A 17,284-nucleotide genomic window follows, 5' to 3' on the forward strand; every position below is an offset into this window, starting at 1 on the left:
GGCTCTGGGGAGCCTGGAAGAGACATCTGTAGTCCAGCCGGCCCCCGGCCAAGCCCTTTCTGTGAAGCACAGAAAGAAAAGGAAATTAAAGGGGAAAGGGGCAGGCCCCGCAGGGGTGGTGGGAATTCCTGTCGCCTCCAGCCTCGCTGGGCGGGTGGGCGCCCTGCCCCCAGAGGCCTGAAATTCTGGCGAAGGCCACCCCCGCCCCCCGACCTCGCGCCCCCGCCGGCCTCAGACCACAACATCCCTTCCCCCCGGAGATTCCGAGCACCAGGTGTTAGCCCAAGCAGAGAAAGGGTGGGGTGGGGGTCGGACGCGGAGACTTTCTGGAAGAGGAAGCAAACACAATCCATCATGCAACTGTGCAAAGAAATGCCCCAGGGTGTGTGTGTGTGTGTGTGTGTGTGTGTGTGTGTGTGTGTTGCGCAGGGGCGTGCCCCCCGGGTGCAACCGGCCCCCCATTATTGCTTCTGCCGGGAATGCAGGGGGGTGGTGCCGAGGGGCGCCTCGAGGGCGGCTGAGCTACACAACGTCCAAGGCCGGAGGTGGAGGGGAGGGCCTTAGAGAGACATCTTGGCGAGGCTGCGGAAGGGCAGAGGGCAGCACTGGCCCAGGCTCCCGCCGCGGCTCGGCGGGGGTTAAGGCTGGAGCTGGGCGAGGGCGGGGGTGGGAGCGGAGTGGGAGAGGGAGGAGGAGGGAGGAGGGTCTGGCCGTGCGGCCCCGCGCTCCGCCCTCGCCCCTCCCGCCGGCCTGGGCGCCGGGCGCCGCGCACGGCCACCCATGTCCTTATAAGGGCGGCCGTCGCCGGGGCAACGAGCGCCCGCCCCCAGCCCGCGGCGCGCGCCCCTGCCCCCGCCCCCACCCCCCGCCCGCCCCGCGAATGGAACGTTGTGTGTCAAACCGGCCGCAGCGCGAGGCCGGCGCGCGGGGTCGGAGGCGGCGAGAGCGAGGCTCGGGCCCAGGCACAGGCCCAGGCCGGGCGGGCGCGGCCGCAGCGGGGGCGGCAGCTCGGGAAACGCCTGCCCGCGGCCCTGCAGGCCCCGAGCGGCCACCGGGGGGCCTGGGGGACTCAGGGGGCGCGGTGACCGGCCCCGGCGCGCGCCCGTCGCCCCTCCCCCCCGCCGCGGGCAGCCGAGCAACTTGCGGCCAAACTTTCCCCCCGGCCTCCCGCACTCGGATGGCAGCCCGCTAAGTTGGCCGCAGCCCTCGGCCGAGCGGCGGCCAGGCCAGAGGGCGCCCCCTGCGCAGCCTGGGCCAGGCCATGGCCCGAGCTCCCCCGCCGGGGCCCCAGGGCGGCGGGGCGCGAGTCCCCGGGGCCCCCGGCCAGCACCTCTAGCGCGCCCCCCCGGCCCCGGGCCTGGCCCCGCGCTCGCGTGGGAAAGTTGGCCTGGAACCGGCCCGACCAGTTCCTCCCGGGCGCGCGGACCGGCCGCAGGAAGTTGCTGCAAAACTTTTTTGGGGGGTGCAGCCGGGTGCCCCCCGCGCGCCGGGGCCGGATGCGCGCCGGGTAGGGTCCCCCGGGTCGAGAGGGGTGCCCCGAGGGAAGAGCGCGGAGGGGGCGCCCCGGCCCCGCTGCCCTGGGGCTATGGCCATGGTGACCGGCGGCTGGGGCGGCCCCGGCGGCGGCGGCGGCGGCGACACGAACGGCGTGGATAAGGCGGGCGGCTACCCGCGCGCGGCGGAGGAAGACTCGGCCTCACCCCCCGGCGCCGCCAGCGACGCTGAGCCAGGCGACGAGGAGCGGCCGGGGCTGCAGGTGGACTGCGTGGTGTGCGGGGACAAGTCGAGCGGCAAGCACTACGGCGTCTTCACCTGCGAGGGCTGCAAGAGCTTCTTCAAGCGGAGCATCCGCCGCAACCTAAGCTACACCTGCCGGTGAGCCCCCTATCAGCGCACTGCCGCCGGGCACCCGGCCCCGCTGTGGGCCGGGCCTCTGACCTGCTCGGTCACCTTGGGCCTGGCGCTGACCTTCCCTGGGTCTCCACTTCCCGTCTGAGATAGGGGCACAGATCCTTTTCCCCCTCTCCATTACATTCCTGGGATTGTGTATACTGTCGGCGCTGTATCGATGCAGGTCCCCCCTTCAGGTGGTCCCTTGCGGCATCCGCCCTAGTTACTTGCTCCCCCTTCCTCCCTTCCTTTTCTCCGGACAGGGGTCAGCTCCGCGCGGGGAGGGGTTGGGGTGCTGTCAGGGGTGGGTCCCTGACCCCAGGGCATCCCTTCTCTTGGGAATCTCGGCGCGTGGGGTACCCCGCGGGAATCAAACGTGGAACTTGGACTGTGGGGCTCACAGTGTCCAGGGGCCATTGTCTGCGGCCGCGCGGATCGATACGGCGCGCCCTTGGGGTCAAATATCACTTCCAAAGTCGCCCTGACCACCGAGGCTGCGGCGGGAGCGAAACTGGGGTGGCACAGGGCAGCCTTCTTCGCGTGGGGGCCCCTGCTGTGGGGTTGGGCCTGCTCACCGGGGGAACCCCCGCCCCCCCCTCAACTCACCCCTGGCTCACCCTGGGCTTTGGGTCACCGGAAACTCCTGCTCGAGGTCCGGGTGGGTGGCGGGATTTGACCGCATCTTGGCTGCTCGCCCCCCCTCCACCCCCCGCCCCAGCCAGGAGATGGTGCAGAGCTGGGCTCCCGGAAAATCCCTGAAACTTTGGTCGGCTCTGAGACAGGGTGGGCGTGAATGTTTCCAAGAAGAAGCCCTGGGCTGTCCTAGGTTGGAGTCCCCACTGACAGGGTGTGGCCGTGCTAGCTTCTCTCCTTAGTTCTGGGGCATTAGGTCTGGGGGGAGAAGCCGCTGGCATTGAGTGTCCAGGCCAGGGCTCCCTTTCCCACCACTCTTTGCTGAGCCTCCTTTTGCTCCCTTGACAAGCCCCTACTCTGCATCCTCCAGGAACATGCTTGGGCTCTGTAGAGCCAGTTTGGAGAGTCCCATTTTCCAGATGGGCAAAACCGAGGCCCAGAACGCTCTTGGTGCCTGCCCTGGGTCACCCAGGGAGAGACCCTGCTCCAGTTGGGGCTTAGCAAGGGGAACTGTGGGGTTGGGAAGAGAGGGGCAGCTGAGTCTGGGTCAGGGTGTCCCCAGCAAGAGCTGCTGGTGGAGGGCTTGTTGGCAAGCCCACTGGGCGGAGCCCCGGGCACCTGAAGCAGGAATTTGGCCCCAGGTCCAGCCTGTCTGGGGTGGCTGTGTGTGTGGGGGAGCTGGCTTACTCTCTCCTCCAGTGCTAACTGGGCCACCAGACTTTGGCCTCATTTTTGCTGCTGGAATAACTGCCTGCTCTCTGGCCAGGTCTTTAGGGAGGGCAGGGGAGGGGCTCAGGTAGTTTTGGGGTCCCAGAGGCTCCCTAAGAGTGGGAACAGGGAGCACCAAGGTCGGGGAGAGGGGGCATGGTTTGGGGCTGGCAGGTTCTTCAGAAGGTCTCTGCTGTGTGACCTGGTGAAGTCACTGCTTCTCTCTGAGCCTCAGATCGATTCAGCAAAGTCTCCTCAGGGCCTGGCCTGGGTGGTTTGATGCCGGCCCCCTGGAAAAGACCCTAGCTCCAAGCCCAGCCTTCTCCCAGTTTGGGGGAGACACAGGTGTCCCCAGCGTGTGGAGTGTGGGTTGGGCCAGAGGGAGGGATGGTCTGGGGTCCCAGGAGGGAACAAGGGGCTCTGCCTGAGAGTCAGAGAGGAAGGCCACCGGAGGTGAGCCTTGAAACAGGGGTTTAGCAGATAGAAGCAAAGGGCACTCCTGCAGAGTGTAGCTCCAGCAAACGCTCAGTGGCAGGTTTGGAGAGCAGTGATGCAAGATAAGACCACCCAGGCATAGAAGTTAGAGGTGAGTGGGTCTGAAATGCTGGACTGAGGGCAATGGGGAGCCATGAAGGGTGTGTGAGCAAGAGAGGGCTATGATCAAATTGGACCGGAAGCCAGAGCCCAGGGAGGAGGCTGAATTGGACTGTGGGGTTTGGCAAAGCGTGCTCTTTAGGTGGGATAACAGGTAGAACTTACTGTTTCCTCATCTGGAGGGACAGAAGATCTGTCCTGACTCTACAACTGGGGAAGTTGAGGCAGAAGGCTCAGGGCCTCCCCTGAGGTCTGAGGGCCCTGAGCCAGGCTCCTGCCTGCCTGCCTGCCCCAGGCCTGGCTGTTTCCACGTGGCTGCCCGGGACCCTCCCACTGCGTGCCTGCTGGGCTTTGTTCTGGTTCTGCCTGAGCTCCCTTTGCCCTAGGAGGGCCTCTTTCTGGGGGCTCAGGCTGGTAGGACACAGAGGCCTGGGCTCAGAGGCTGGCGCTGCAGGACACAGAGGCCCTCCAGAGCCTCAGCTCTCCTAAATCTGCCATTGGGACTCGCAGCTGGGGCCTGGGTCTTGACGCCCTCCCCCCACGCCCCCAATTTCTCCAGAATGAGTGCATCCCATATAGACTTGGCCTCTGGCCTCCCATTTCCAGATGAGGAAACCAAGGCTCAGTGGAGAAGTCACAGCCCAAGGATCAGGGCTGGGTGTCTGCAGCTGAGATGTGTTTGATTTTTAACTTCATTAAGTGTTTTACTTTGTGACTGTCTCTGGGTACCCTCTTGGTGCCCAGCTGGGACTCCAGGGTGTCTGCCCCAGGCCTGGGCCTCAAAAGGCCCTGAGCCCAGGGTGGAGAGAGATAGGGAGGGACCACAGGGGCAGGGGCCAGGGGGAAAAGGTGCTGGGGACATTTGAAGAACGAAGGCCTGAACCTTCCTGCTTGGGACTGACCTTGGATGGGAACTCATTGCCTCACAGGGCGGGGCCACCTGTCCCATCCCTGGAAGAGGCAACAACAATCCCCAAGGGCCACCCAGAGGAAGCTTCTTGGACTCAGTTAGGAATTGGACGTTCTTTCCAGAGAAGGGGTTTGGGATCTTAAAGGGGTACAGGAGTTCATTTGTTCATTCACTCATTCGTTCGTTCGTTCATTCATCGTTCATTCGTGGCGGCCTTGTGTAGGGCAGTAATGCTGGGGCTCCACAGTCCCGTGACCCCGTAGAGGACTGGCCTGGCTCCTGGTCTCTTAGTCAACTCACAAAGCCTTGCTCCCTGAACATGTTCCTTCTCTGCTCTCACATTGCCCTTGGGACAAAGACCCTGACCCTTGGCCTGACAGTGACCAAGTACAGTGAAACTGTTTAGGCCTTCCTATTTTGGCGTTTCCAACCTTTTGCCCTCGTTGCCCACTCTGCCTGGAACTGCCTCTGTTTCCCTGGGGAACTTCTGTTCATCCTTCAAAACCCAGTTCCAACATATCCACCCTGGTGTGCTAATCTGCTTTGCCACAGACTGCTCTTCATCTGTGGCACTCACCCGAATTGTCCTTTCCTCTTTGCAGGCCTAGCCTCTGTGCCACTTTGGGGCCACTTGCCCAGCCGAGGTTGGGGGGGGCTGGTGGTTCTCAGTGGCAGCCTTCAAAGGCGTCTCACAAGGTGGCTCCAGGGGCAGGATGTGGGTGTCACGGTAACCCCCATGGTGACCTCTGCATGCCCACAGGTCCAACCGTGACTGCCAGATTGACCAGCATCACCGGAACCAGTGCCAGTACTGCCGCCTCAAGAAGTGTTTCCGGGTGGGCATGAGGAAGGAGGGTGAGTACCTGCTGGGGTGGGGCGGGCAGGGGATGAACAAACGGCCTGCCCTTTGCTCCTTCTTTTGGGGTCTGGGAGCTATGGAGGGCGGGGTCTGGTGCCTGCTAACCTCGTTACCACCAATGATCCTGAGATCCCGTGGGCCTGGGTTTGGCCCTGGGCTGGAGGAATCCAATTATCCGTGGCTGTCTGATGGCTGCTGCAGAACTGGGATGCAAGGGACTCCCTGACTCCGGCCCATTTTAGAATTGTTCTCCCCCCACCCTCCCCAGGCCCCCCTGGCCTCAGAGGCAGGTTCCCTGGCCCTGCCACCCCGGTGACCCCCCTGCCCTCTAGCCAGGCCACAGCTCTCTGAACAAGGATGTATTTTTTTTATTTGATTTGCTTTCCTTCCACCCTCCACCCTCCACCCCCTGCCTTGTGTTTGCCCAAGGCAGGAACTCACCTGACTAAGGCAAAGGGCAGCTTACCTTTCCGCCTGACCCGGGGCACTGGGAGCCAGAGGGAGGCCCAGCCTCTTGTCCTTGCCCTGGGGACTTGGGTGGATCCATGCGGGGCAGCTGGGTCTAGAACTCCACCAAGCACTCTTAGAATTCAAGTGGAACCCGGAGACTTCTACGTGGACGTCTGGGCTTGGGAGCAAAATCTGGCCCATTTCAGTGATGGCCCCTGTGCTGGGCTTCATGTCTCTGCCTGGACTCTCATGAGCCAGGCCAGCAGTTCTTCCCTGCATCTAACCTGAGTCTCTCCTGCTCTAAAGATGGTTTCTTCTCTGCTGGGCCTCTGTGGAAGAAGCTGGGAACAGCTGCTCAGAGTCTTTCTCTTAAGACCGTCTCATCACTCCCTTTGGTCATTTTAAGTTTGGGGTGTGACTGTCTCTCTGCCCCACCACCAACCTGGATTTTACCTCCACTTGTTGATCTGACCTAAACTCCTGATATACATCAAATCAGGGCTTCAGATCTCCAAAGTCTCGGGGTGGAAATAATAATCTCAGCTCATGCCCCAAGCACAGCCCTATCTCAGGGCCTTTGCACAGGCTGTTCCCTCTGCCTGGAACACTTGCCCCAGACACCTGCATGGCTTCCTCCCTCGCCTCCTTTAAGATTTGCTCAAACAACACCTCCTCAGAGAAGCCCTCCTGATTACCCTTCGCCACCCCCTCTTTATTTCGGGCCATCTATCTTGCTTTATAATTTACTTGCTCCTCTATCAGGATGTTCTGCTCCTCAAGGTCAGAGACTTTTGTCTGTCTTGGTTTTTGACATATCCCCAGTGCCTAGACCAGCCCCGAAACACATAAGGTGCTTAATAAATGTTTCTTGGCTTGAGTTACTATCCATTTAGCTCTTACTAAGTGCCAAATGCTATTCTAAGCAAGTTAGATACATTCTCATGTAAATTCAGTGATTCGTCTTATCATCATCACCATTTTTATTAGCAACTGCATTTTTTATAAATGGGAAGACAGCACAGAGAGCAACAGAACTGTGGTTGGGATTTGAACCCACAGTCTGGGCTGAATGAGGAGGAAGAGCTGGGGAAGGGGTTCTCAGGAAGCGGGAACAGCAGGTGCAAAAGGCCCTAAGGTGGGAACGAGGCTGGATGATGCAAGAATGGTGGGGGTGGGGTTTAGAACCAAGTGGGCCCCGGATTGACTGGGATTCACTCTCGGGCCTCATCTGGCTACACCCATTTGACAGATGATTCTGAGACTTCAAAATCACATGGAGCAAGGCTTGAATCCAAGCCCCTGTTTCCCTGATCAACTCTGCTAGCCCCTGGCTCCCACTTGCATCCCCCTCCCCATCTGCTTCATGGTGGGTTGACCAGAAGTTCATGGAGGTGGTGAGACAGGGCATTCCACCTCATTAAAACTCATTAATTAGTCTCTGCCTGGCATCCAGCCCAGTCAGCCCCTCCGCCCCTCCCACTGTGGCACAGGCCAGGCTGGCATGCAGCCACCTCTCCCCTCTTTGCACCTCAGCTTCCCTCTTCTCACCAACCCGATCACTGGGGGCACTGGCCAAGGCCAGCAATTGGTCCTCCCCCCTCATAGGCAAGGCTACTGACGGAAACAAATGTTTACTGAGCACTTGCTACTGGCCAGGACTCCACTCTTGGCACTGAGGTCACTGCAGAGACCCAGAGAGATGAGACCTGCTCTGGGGGGCCATGACCTGGAGGGTGGGGCTGGGAGGTAGGGAAATATCCCACCTCCATAGGAGAGATCAGTGCTCAGCCCATACTGATCACTTGTTTTAGGGTTAGGCTGGCCATGTGCCCCAAGTCCTAGGAAGGAAGGTGATCGCTCCCTGGACCCATTCTCAGCTCTTGGACCCCTGTGATTGACAGATGAGGACATGATTGACAGGTTTAGTCTCCCTGGCTGCAGAGGAGAGCTCACACAGTCCAGTAGGAGGGGGCCAAGTGCGAATTAAATTAGCCCTCACCCAGTGGTCCCATTCCCACCTGGGAAGGTTCCCCCCCTCCCAGGGTCAGGGCCCTTCTCTGAAGGAAGTAGGAGTTGGATGGTGGCTGGACATGGACTCAGGCTGAGGGCACAGGGCAGAGCAGGGTGGGGCATGCAAGACCTTGGCCTCTGTCATCCCAACAAGCTTTGTGCCCATGAGGTGGGGATTGGGGGTCCAGGGAAGGGCTGAGCTGGGGGGCTTGGAGGGGAGGGGGCTGAGTGACCCTTTGATAACTTTATCTCCTCCCTTTATTCCTCCCTACTTGGCCCCCGCCCACTCTCTCCGGGTACCCACCTTCCCCCTCCTTTCCCTCCCCACTCCCTTTTCCTCACACCCCACTCACCCCTCTCTGGTTTCCCCGTGTTCCTCAATCCCCTTCCTATCCCATTTTCGTCACTCCCTCTCTCCCATCTCCTGATCCCCCCACCAATCCCTTCTCCCCTCCTCCCTCTCCTGTCCCTCCCCCATTTCCTGCGGGGCTGGCTATCTCCCCTCCTTCCCGCCCCCCCCCCCCAATCTCCATCTCCCCCTCGCAGCGGTGCAGCGCGGCCGCATTCCGCACTCGCTGCCTGGCGCCGTGGCAGCCTCCGCGGGCAGCCCCCCGGGCTCTGCGCTGGCGGCGGCTGGCGGAGACCTCTTCCCGGGGCAGCCGGTGTCGGAGCTGATCGCGCAGCTGCTGCGCGCAGAGCCCTACCCTGCGGCGGCTGGGCGCTTCGGCGCGGGCGCAGCGGGCGCGTTCGGCGCAGGGGGCGGCGCGGCGGGCGCGGTGCTGGGCATCGACAACGTGTGCGAGCTGGCTGCGCGGCTGCTCTTCAGCACCGTGGAGTGGGCGCGCCACGCGCCCTTCTTCCCCGAGCTGCCGGTGGCTGACCAGGTGGCGCTGCTGCGCCTCAGCTGGAGCGAGCTCTTCGTGCTGAACGCGGCGCAGGCGGCGCTGCCCCTGCACACAGCGCCGCTACTGGCCGCCGCCGGCCTGCACGCCGCACCCATGGCCGCCGAGCGCGCCGTGGCCTTCATGGACCAGGTGCGCGCCTTCCAGGAGCAGGTGGACAAGCTGGGCCGCCTGCAGGTCGACTCGGCGGAGTACGGCTGCCTCAAGGCCATCGCGCTCTTCACACCTGGTGAGATGACCTGGAATGGGGGGCTCTGAGGCCGTGGGAGGGGTGGGGGGGAGGGGTGCGACCTAGATCCTGACCCTGGCCCCCTTAGCCCTCCACTCCCTGATCCACAGCTAGCCAGACTTGCGTCCCTGAAAGCGCCTTGAGTGTTGATGGGGGACAGTGGAGAAGGTGATGCGGGCGGTGTGACACCCTGATGGCCCCACCCCCGATCCCAGGTCTCCCTAAGACCTTCGATCCCTGTCCGGACCCGTGACTCACGGCCCCACAGCCTCTCTCCCTGATTCCCAGGCTCCCTGAGACCCCCCATCCTTCACCCCCTCATCAAGGTACTCATCTCGTGCTCAGTGGGCACTGACAGCAGAATGGCAGGTGGGGGGACGTGGGAGGAGAGGTCCCCCCACCTGGTTCTGGCCCTCATTCCCTGATCTCTGTCCTCCCCAAACCCTCTGACCCTCATCTGCCAAATCAGGGTTCTCTTCTTGTTACTGACCACTTATGGAGGGCTGCCAGGCAGGGGTGCCCTGACACCTGGTTCTGGGTTCCCCTGGGCTCTCCACTCCCTGATTCCTGGGCCCCTAGACCTCTGACCCAGGGCTCCCAACCTGCCCCCTGACCCGCCTCCAGGGGCCACCCGCCTCCACGGGCCACCCCTCGCTGAGCTGGAGAGGGTAGGGGGTGTGGCTTGGAGCCCCTCCCACCGAGGGGCGGGACTCCGAGCGGAGCCGTGCGCTTCCTTACGTGTCTTTGGTAACCGTCCAGCAGCCAAAGCCCTGCTTTATTCCAGGGAGTGGTGGCGCGGCTGGCTCTGCATTCTGGAAGGAGGCCCCACTAGGTGTCTCCTTGGGCCAGGGATGCGGGGAACCAGACACAGGCTACTCCGGGAGGTGGCTTTCATCCAATAAATATGGCTTTGCCCCTCCTTATTTCCCCAGGAGACTTTCTCTGCTCCCATTCATGGGGCTGTCATCTTCAGTCACATCGCAGGTCCCTCTGGGGTGTCTGAATACCCCCTCTAGGCTTTGCTTTCCTCCCCAAGTCCCCTCCCCAGCCTCTTCTTCCCCTTGAGCTTGATTAGAACTTGTCTCCCTGCTAAATGCTTTAGTCAGGGCCCCTCCACCCTTGAGATTTCACTGCCTGCACCCCTGTGTCATCGTCCTTGGATGAGGCCACCTTAACATTTCTTGAGGACCAACACTGCCATTTGTGCCCTAGGCCCCCATCTCCCACCTCCTGAGTGCCCTCCTTCTGTATCAACAGCCCTGAGTGGTGCCCCCCCTCCCCCGTCAGCCCTGGGGTCCTGTGTCCTCCCGCCACCTCCTCTTCTGACCTTTCCCTTGTCCCCCAGATGCCTGTGGCCTCTCAGACCCGGCGCATGTGGAGAGCCTGCAGGAGAAGGCCCAGGTGGCCCTCACCGAGTATGTGCGGGCCCAGTACCCATCGCAGCCCCAGCGCTTTGGGCGCCTGCTGCTGCGCCTCCCTGCCCTGCGTGCCGTCCCCGCCTCCCTCATCTCCCAGCTGTTCTTCATGCGCCTGGTGGGCAAGACACCCATCGAGACGCTGATCCGAGACATGCTGCTGTCGGGAAGTACCTTCAACTGGCCCTACGGCTCGGGCCAGTGACTGGACAGGGCCGGGTCTGCAGACCTCCAGGGACACGTATGCTCAAGCCTCCAGTGGGGGTCCCCAGGCAGAGGACCCCGGCTTCCCTCCTCAGACTCCTGTTTTTTAAAGACTGTGAAATGTTTGTCTTTTTTGTTTTCTAAGTGATCATGAAACCAAAAAGAGACTGTCTAGGCTCCAGCCAAGTCTTCCCCAGAAGCCCTGGTCAAGATGAGGGGCGAGACTGAGGGTCCAATCCCAGGACAGCCATGTCCCTTGGTGCCCCAAGCATGAACTCATGGTGCAGTGGCTTCTCTGGTGTGATGGACAAAGTCCTGGCATCTGGACTGGAGGGGCAGCTGCACCCGGGCAGGGGTAGCGTGTACCAGGCGGATCCTCTGGACACGTAATCCACGTTGGACACTACATGATGGATGAATCAAGGCCAATAATAAAGAAGTTTCCTACCTGCACAGCCTCTGTCATCTTTGTGAGGGGAGGGTGGCACAGAGGGCACCCTACCATGGATACCCACTCCCAGCCATCTGGAACACCCACAATCTAACAACAGCCCTACTTGCTGTTTCTGTTGGACAGTTTTGTGGGGAACCTGCAGCTGGGGGCAGGAAGGGGGGCCCGAGGTCAGCCAATGAGTCTGTAGGAGTTGAGCTTAGCAGATGGCTCAGGTTTGAATTCAGATTCTGGCCTATGAGGGTGAGCCTTATAGATTAACATAAGCCTTAGACCAAACACTTGTTTCTTTTCTTTTCTTGGCCGCGCCACAAGGCTTGCGGGATCTTAGTTCCCTGACCAGGTATTGAACCCCGGACCCACGGCAGTGAAAGTGCCGAGTTCTAACCACTGGACTGCCAGGGAATTCCCTTTATTGTTTTCTTTGGTCGGCCCTTAATCATGGTATCTGGGCCTCAGTATCCTCGGGAGAAACATCTGGGGCTGGTTTTGTCACATGATCTCAGCCCAGACAGAACCCTCCATTTCCCTGGCCACAGCGACTGCTTTAGGGAGGGCACGTGGCCCAAAGCTGGCCAATGAGATTCAGTGGCAGGATTGGGAATTAGGAGGATATCATTAAAGCAAAGCAGAGCCAAAAGAGAAAGACCAATTTCCCAGGATGCCTTTGGAGCCCCTGCATCAAGCCATACCTGAAACCCTCCGGTGTTTAAGTTCCATGAGCCCAGACTTCCCCTTTTGTGCCTGAGCCAGTTTGAATTTGGTTTCTTCTCACATGTAACTAAAAAAACTCCTGACTGTTTTGGAAATTGGCATTTGGAAGGTGAGGACCTCTAAGGACAGACTTTGAAATGTGGACTTGAGTTGATGTGGAGTGATGCAGCACCAGGGAGCTTGCCACCCTGTCCTCGGAAGTTTGTGGCTCAGCTCTGTGGTGGGAAAGGCACCTATGGAATGTATTGCCAGGACTGTGGCTCTAGGGGTTGGCTAGAAAGGGCCCAGATCGTGGTGGTGGGTGGCACCTCTTGATCCTAACAGGTCTTGTCAGGCAAAGACTCCTACTTCTCCTACAAAACCCTACCCATATGGCCTCTTCGGCAGGAAGACATCTTGAGCCTCCCTGGTTGTTAGGACTCTGCTGTCCGGGTCCAGCCCTTTGTCATTGCTCTGTCACACTGGGCTGTCTTCCCTAAGGACATGGGTTCCTTGAGGATCAGTCCTGGGACTGAGGCCTCTCTGTGACCCAGTGGCTGGCACTGCCTTCCCTGCCCACAGTCTTCCTGACTGTCCCTTTTCCCTGTGGCTCCCCTGGGAGGCCAAGGCTCAAAGTAGCTGCTGGGCCACCATCACAGGGCCCCACACAGAGCCTGGTGCTACCTGTGTCCCATCCACCCTACCCAGGGCCTGGCATGCAGTGGACATCAGGGGACCCTCCTGGCCGAGGAGGTGATGCTAGATGTCAGCCCCTCTGCTTCCCACTTGAAGGCTCTTAGAGGAGAGGGAGCCCCCCCAGACAGACTAGGGTTCACAGCTCACCCAGAGATCCTGGACAAGTCCCTTTCTCAGACCCTTAATTTTTTTCCTCTGGAAAATGAAAGAACAATTTTTTGGTGACAACGAGTGAAATCAGGGGTTTCAAGCAGCTGTACACAGTCGGTATTTAATAAATGTTTATTCCACTGGGATGAAGAGCAGGACCTCTTCCAGGGGATGGGCTGAGATCTGGGATCTCCATGGGGGTCCTGGAGGAGGTCCTGGGAAGCCTTCCTGGAGGAGGGACCATCAGATCTCAGCCTCAAGGGCGAAGGCATCTGAAATCAGGGACGGCTACCCCAGGCAGGGCAATAGCAAGAGCTAAGGCCAGGAGGTAGGAAGAGAAGCAAGGGCAGGGTGGCACCCCGACTCCAACGTTTCCCTCTGCCTGTTTGCCAGGACACTCAGAAGTACACAGAGCCCTCGCTGTCTCCCTGGTCATCGAATTTCTGGATCTGCGTCTTGAGGTGCCTTAGTTTGCCCTTCAGGTAGTGGCAGCGAGCCTGCTTGTCCAGGAAGCTGGGGTCCTGAGCAGGGCAAGATCCAGGTAAGTCCTTGTGGCAGTCTGGCCTATGGCTCTCAAGCTGCTTGACCTTTTGCATTTTCCTCTCTGAGCCTCAGTTTTCTTTCCTTGAAACTGGGCAGGCACACGTGTCCCAGCCTCATGGGAGTGTGTGTGTGTGTGTGTGTGCGCAGGGGGGTGCAAAGGACAGGCTGTAGGATTCAAGAGGCATGACTCACCAACTGCTTCTTCTCAAATTCCCTCCAGACACGGGCAGCAACATGGGCCTCCTTCTGCCAAAGGAGAAGGAAGGGGGTGCTCAGGGAGCACAGAACCCAAGGAGGGATGGGGAAACTGAGGCTCAGACAGACAAAGTGGACCTTGTCAAGGGCTGATCTTGGCTCATGTGCTGTGGTGCCCGCCCAGCCTGGAGGAGGAAGAGGCCCAGAGATCTGAACCCAGTGGGTTTCCGGAGGCCTGGGCTACCTGGAAGGGTTGTAGGATGGGGGTTTCCACCTGGGTGCTGACCTGGCTTCGGGGTGGGGGCAGTGAGTTCAGCAGGGCCTCCAGCTGCTGCAGCTTTGCCTGTGCAGAGCCCACCTCCTGCTGGAGCTCCAAGAACTCTGGGTACTGGTCCTGGAACACTGCAGCGTAGCGGCTCCGATCCTTCTCGTTGCTCACTGGTGGGTACTTACTACCAGGTTGACAGGGGGTCAGAGTATGAGTGTAAAGAATTCCTCTCTTTTCCCCAATCAGTGTAATTTTTCTTTGTCCATGTTGGGTTCCTAGCCCCAAATGCCCTTTTGCTCTGTTTACTATTTGGTAAACTCTTATTCACTTGTCAAAGCCCCAGCCTCAGTGCTCCTTCCATGTTCCCAGAAGTCAGGAACCACAGGGGGGACACTCACAGCTCATAGTCAGGCACGGGGTGGGTCCTAGGCACATGTCCCCCGGGGACGGCTCTAATAGACTTCTTGGAGCCCAGGAGGGTCCGGGAGGGCAGCTCATCCTCGAATACAATCTTCTTGGGCCTTGTCCCGTGTGCTCCGGGCTGAGGCTGGCACAGAGGGCGGGCCGCGCTGGGTTCGAGGCCTCCAGGCACCAGTCGCTGCAGATGCCGCAGGAATCATGGTTTGGAGTTAACGAGGGTCAGCCGGGATCCCTTATACAGGGGGGAATGAATCCTTTGCCTAGGCTCAGCCTGGGGACACTCCTCCCGTTCAGACTCACCGGGGGACCAGGGCCAGGCGGGCGGGTTTGCAAGTTCCCCCGGGAGCCGCGGCTCTGCGGGGCCTCCCGGGTGGGCATCGGCTTCGGGGTGGTGCCGCTCGGGCGTCCCCGCACCGGTGGGCGGGTCCTGCGGGAGTAGTCGTGGCCCGCGCGTGGCGGGGGTGGTCGGCGGGCGGACTGTGGACACAGGAGGAGGATGCGATTGGAGGCGGGGAGGACTCACGGGGAAGCTGCTCACGGAGCGGCCAATTCACCAGCGGAAGCGTTCTCCAGCTCCGCCCTCATTTCCATAGACGCACGCCATCGGCCTTCAGAGATCCCCAGGCCCCGCCGCCCAGTGCGTAACCCGAAAGAGCGCTATGAACCGTTACGTCACCGCGCAGCCCAGGATTGGCTCGCGTTAACCCCTGCGCGGCCGCAACCTCTGCCGCAGGGGTATGTGGAGCCCGTGGACACCGCCCCCGAGAAGACCCCCGGGATCTCCGGCCCGGCAGCGGGCCGCACGAACCACTCCCTCCCGGGGTCACCTGTCCCAGCGTATGGGGCTCCGAGTCTGGGTCCGCTCCCGAAGAGAGGCGCTCGAGTCCGTGTAGTGCATTAACTACAGGCTGGACTCAACTGGCTGGGTCGCTCCGCAGGTCGGGGGCGGGGCCTGGCGGTATAGGGCGGGGCTGGCGGCGAGGGGGCGGGGTTTGGCGAACCTGAAAGCGGACCCGCACCCTTGCCCCGAGTCCAACAGAGACCGCTACCTGTTGTGTGTTTGGGGCCGGTGACTTACCCTTTCCGACCCTCAGTTTATTTGTCTGAAAAACTGGTGGTTTTGGAGAACTTGTATTTATCTATTTACTCAGAGGTTATATGTATTTTTTCCAGCGGTTATATTTTTAAAATATTTCTTTAAATAATTATTGGAGGCATGTTTAGAAAATTCAGATAGAAAAGAGGCGTAGGGCAAAGTGAATTTCTCACCCACCCTTGTCCCCAGAGGCAGCAGTTAATTGTGTCTCCTTCCAGAGAGATTCTAATTCAATGACACATTTTCCTCACTACAGACAATACTCTAGAAAAAAGATTCAAGTGCACATTTCTGTGGCCGATTGTGGAGGATTATGTAGAACTCCTAGAAGTGGAATTGCCCGGAATTGCCAGGGCAAAAGGGACCTGTGTATTTTAATTTGGAAAAATACCGTCAAGTTTTTCCTCAGTGAGGTTGTGCCATTGATGCTCTAATCAGCTGGTTTTCCCACAACCTTTGCAACCTCAATGGTATCACAGTTTCCTGTAAGTGTACTTTCAAAGTTTTAAATCTTGCCTAATATGGTGTGTGAAAAAATTCAGAAACCATTTGTATTTCTTTTCCTATTTCCTGCAATCTTTTTTTTTCTATCTTGTTGATTTTTAGGAGCTTTCTGTATATCAAGGATGTTAATTTAACCAGATAGTGTATCTTCTACTATTATAAATGGGATCTTCCAATATATTTTGCAGCTATTTTTTTTTGCATATAGTATACTAATTTAAATATTCATTAAGTCTCTTGCTGGTTTACTAAATTCTCTTATTGAAATAGCTTTTTGTTAGTTTGCTTGGATATTTTTATATAGACGGTTGCATCATCTACAAATAATTTTACCTCTTTTCTCATTTTAAAATTTCATTTCTTTTTCTTGTCTAGTTGCATTGACTAGCATCTCCAGACAATATTAAATCAAGGGAGGGAGTGGGTGGACTGTGGGCATCCCCCCATCCCCACCTCACTTTCTTCACTTTGATGGTAAAACTTCGAGTATTTGCCCGTTAAACTCAACACTGCCTTTGGCTTGAGGTTTTTCAGTTCAGTGAGGAAAACATTCATCTATTCCTTATTTTTAATTAAGAGACTTTGAGTAATGGATGCTGTGAACAGTACAAAGTACCATTTCACCCTATGATTTTTGCTTCCTGGTGCATTAATGTGGCCACTAATGCTTCCTAATAATGAACCATCCCTGAGTCACAAGCATGAGCCTCCTTATGATCTATTTTTTAAAAGTTGCCACTAGAGCTTTCAAAAAAGCTGTAAAAACTGCCACTAGAGTTTTTAAAAGCTCTTCCTGGTGGTTTTACACCCATGCTGATGGGGTGGGGGTGGGGGTGGGGTCCACGTGGGCAACCCCGTGCATGTCCCACAGTGCTCATGCTACCATGGTTTGGGACGCCTCCTGTCCACTCTTCCTTACCAAGCTCCCTCAGTCACCCCCCGGACAGACTTTGCCCCTGACATCTGGAGTGGGGGTAAGCAGTGCCCAGGACCCACAATTCCCCTGGACTCGTGCTCAATAATCCCTTCCAGGGTCCCAACTCCAATGCCCACCCAGTTCTTGTCTGAAATGATCAGACTATGACCTGGGCAGGGCAGGGTCTCCACTGATTCTCATGTGTTTGCTGAATGCCTATGTGAAGCATCTGCAATGTCCTAAGATCTTAGGCTGTGGCAGCGGGTGGGCTAAGCCTTGTCTCTGAATTATCACCTTCAATCCCAAGGAAGGCCCAGCACTGACACCCCTCCTCCAGGCTGGCCTCCACGCATGGCCCCACTCCTCCCCCACCCTCCAGACCTTACTCTGACCCCACAGGAATGTGTTTGACTCTGACTCTATCAGATTGGGAGCTCCTGGGGCCTCTAGGGGCCCTGCCTCGTCCAGTGTGAGGTAGGTATCAGGGGGGAACGGGAGGCAGGTTTGCTGAGTCACTCCCCCCCCCAACCCCAGCCTGACCTCCTTCC

The 17,284-nt window shown here is 58.8% G+C and overlaps 2 protein-coding genes across 2 annotated transcripts; one reads left to right on the forward strand and one right to left on the reverse strand.

Annotated features, from left to right (window-relative positions):
• Positions 1 to 917: 917 nt before the first annotated feature.
• On the forward strand, positions 918 to 11,257 carry NR2F6 (nuclear receptor subfamily 2 group F member 6). Its single transcript, XM_061188678.1, has 4 exons — positions 918 to 1,875; positions 5,496 to 5,590; positions 8,601 to 9,185; positions 10,531 to 11,257. Exons 1-4 carry the CDS (start codon positions 1,586 to 1,588, stop codon positions 10,803 to 10,805), a joined length of 1,245 nt encoding a protein of 414 aa, XP_061044661.1. The 5' UTR covers positions 918 to 1,585; the 3' UTR covers positions 10,806 to 11,257.
• A 1,651-nt stretch (positions 11,258 to 12,908) lies between these two features.
• OCEL1 (occludin/ELL domain containing 1) lies at positions 12,909 to 15,133 on the reverse strand. Its single transcript, XM_061188679.1, has 6 exons — positions 15,048 to 15,133; positions 14,521 to 14,697; positions 14,199 to 14,398; positions 13,819 to 13,984; positions 13,530 to 13,583; positions 12,909 to 13,315 (listed from the first exon to the last, which is right to left on the reverse strand). The coding sequence occupies exons 2-6, from the start codon at positions 14,596 to 14,598 to the stop codon at positions 13,193 to 13,195; spliced, it is 621 nt and encodes a 206-aa protein (XP_061044662.1). The 5' UTR covers positions 14,599 to 14,697; positions 15,048 to 15,133; the 3' UTR covers positions 12,909 to 13,192.
• Between the last annotated feature and the right edge of the window lie 2,151 nt (positions 15,134 to 17,284).

This window comes from Eubalaena glacialis, chromosome 4 (assembly GCF_028564815.1).
Source record: "Eubalaena glacialis isolate mEubGla1 chromosome 4, mEubGla1.1.hap2.+ XY, whole genome shotgun sequence".
In the NCBI taxonomy this organism is placed as follows: Eukaryota; Metazoa; Chordata; class Mammalia; order Artiodactyla; family Balaenidae; genus Eubalaena; species Eubalaena glacialis.

Excerpts from the sequence above, each read along its gene's own strand:
- NR2F6 (XM_061188678.1), top strand. The coding sequence starts at position 1,586 with ATGGCCATGGTGACCGGCGGCTGGGGCGGCCCCGGCGGCGGCGGCGGC. Across the intron at positions 5,591-8,600 it reads GGTGGGCATGAGGAAGGAGG|CGGTGCAGCGCGGCCGCATT; the intron begins GTGAGTACCTGC and ends TCCCCCTCGCAG. Across the intron at positions 9,186-10,530 it reads CATCGCGCTCTTCACACCTG|ATGCCTGTGGCCTCTCAGAC; the intron begins GTGAGATGACCT and ends CTTGTCCCCCAG.
- OCEL1 (XM_061188679.1), bottom strand. The coding sequence starts at position 14,598 with ATGCCCACCCGGGAGGCCCCGCAGAGCCGCGGCTCCCGGGGGAACTTG. Across the intron at positions 13,985-14,198 it reads CCCGTGCCTGACTATGAGCT|TAAGTACCCACCAGTGAGCA; the intron begins GTGAGTGTCCCC and ends TCAACCTGGTAG. Across the intron at positions 13,584-13,818 it reads TGCCCCCACCCCGAAGCCAG|AAGGAGGCCCATGTTGCTGC; the intron begins GTCAGCACCCAG and ends CTCCTTTGGCAG.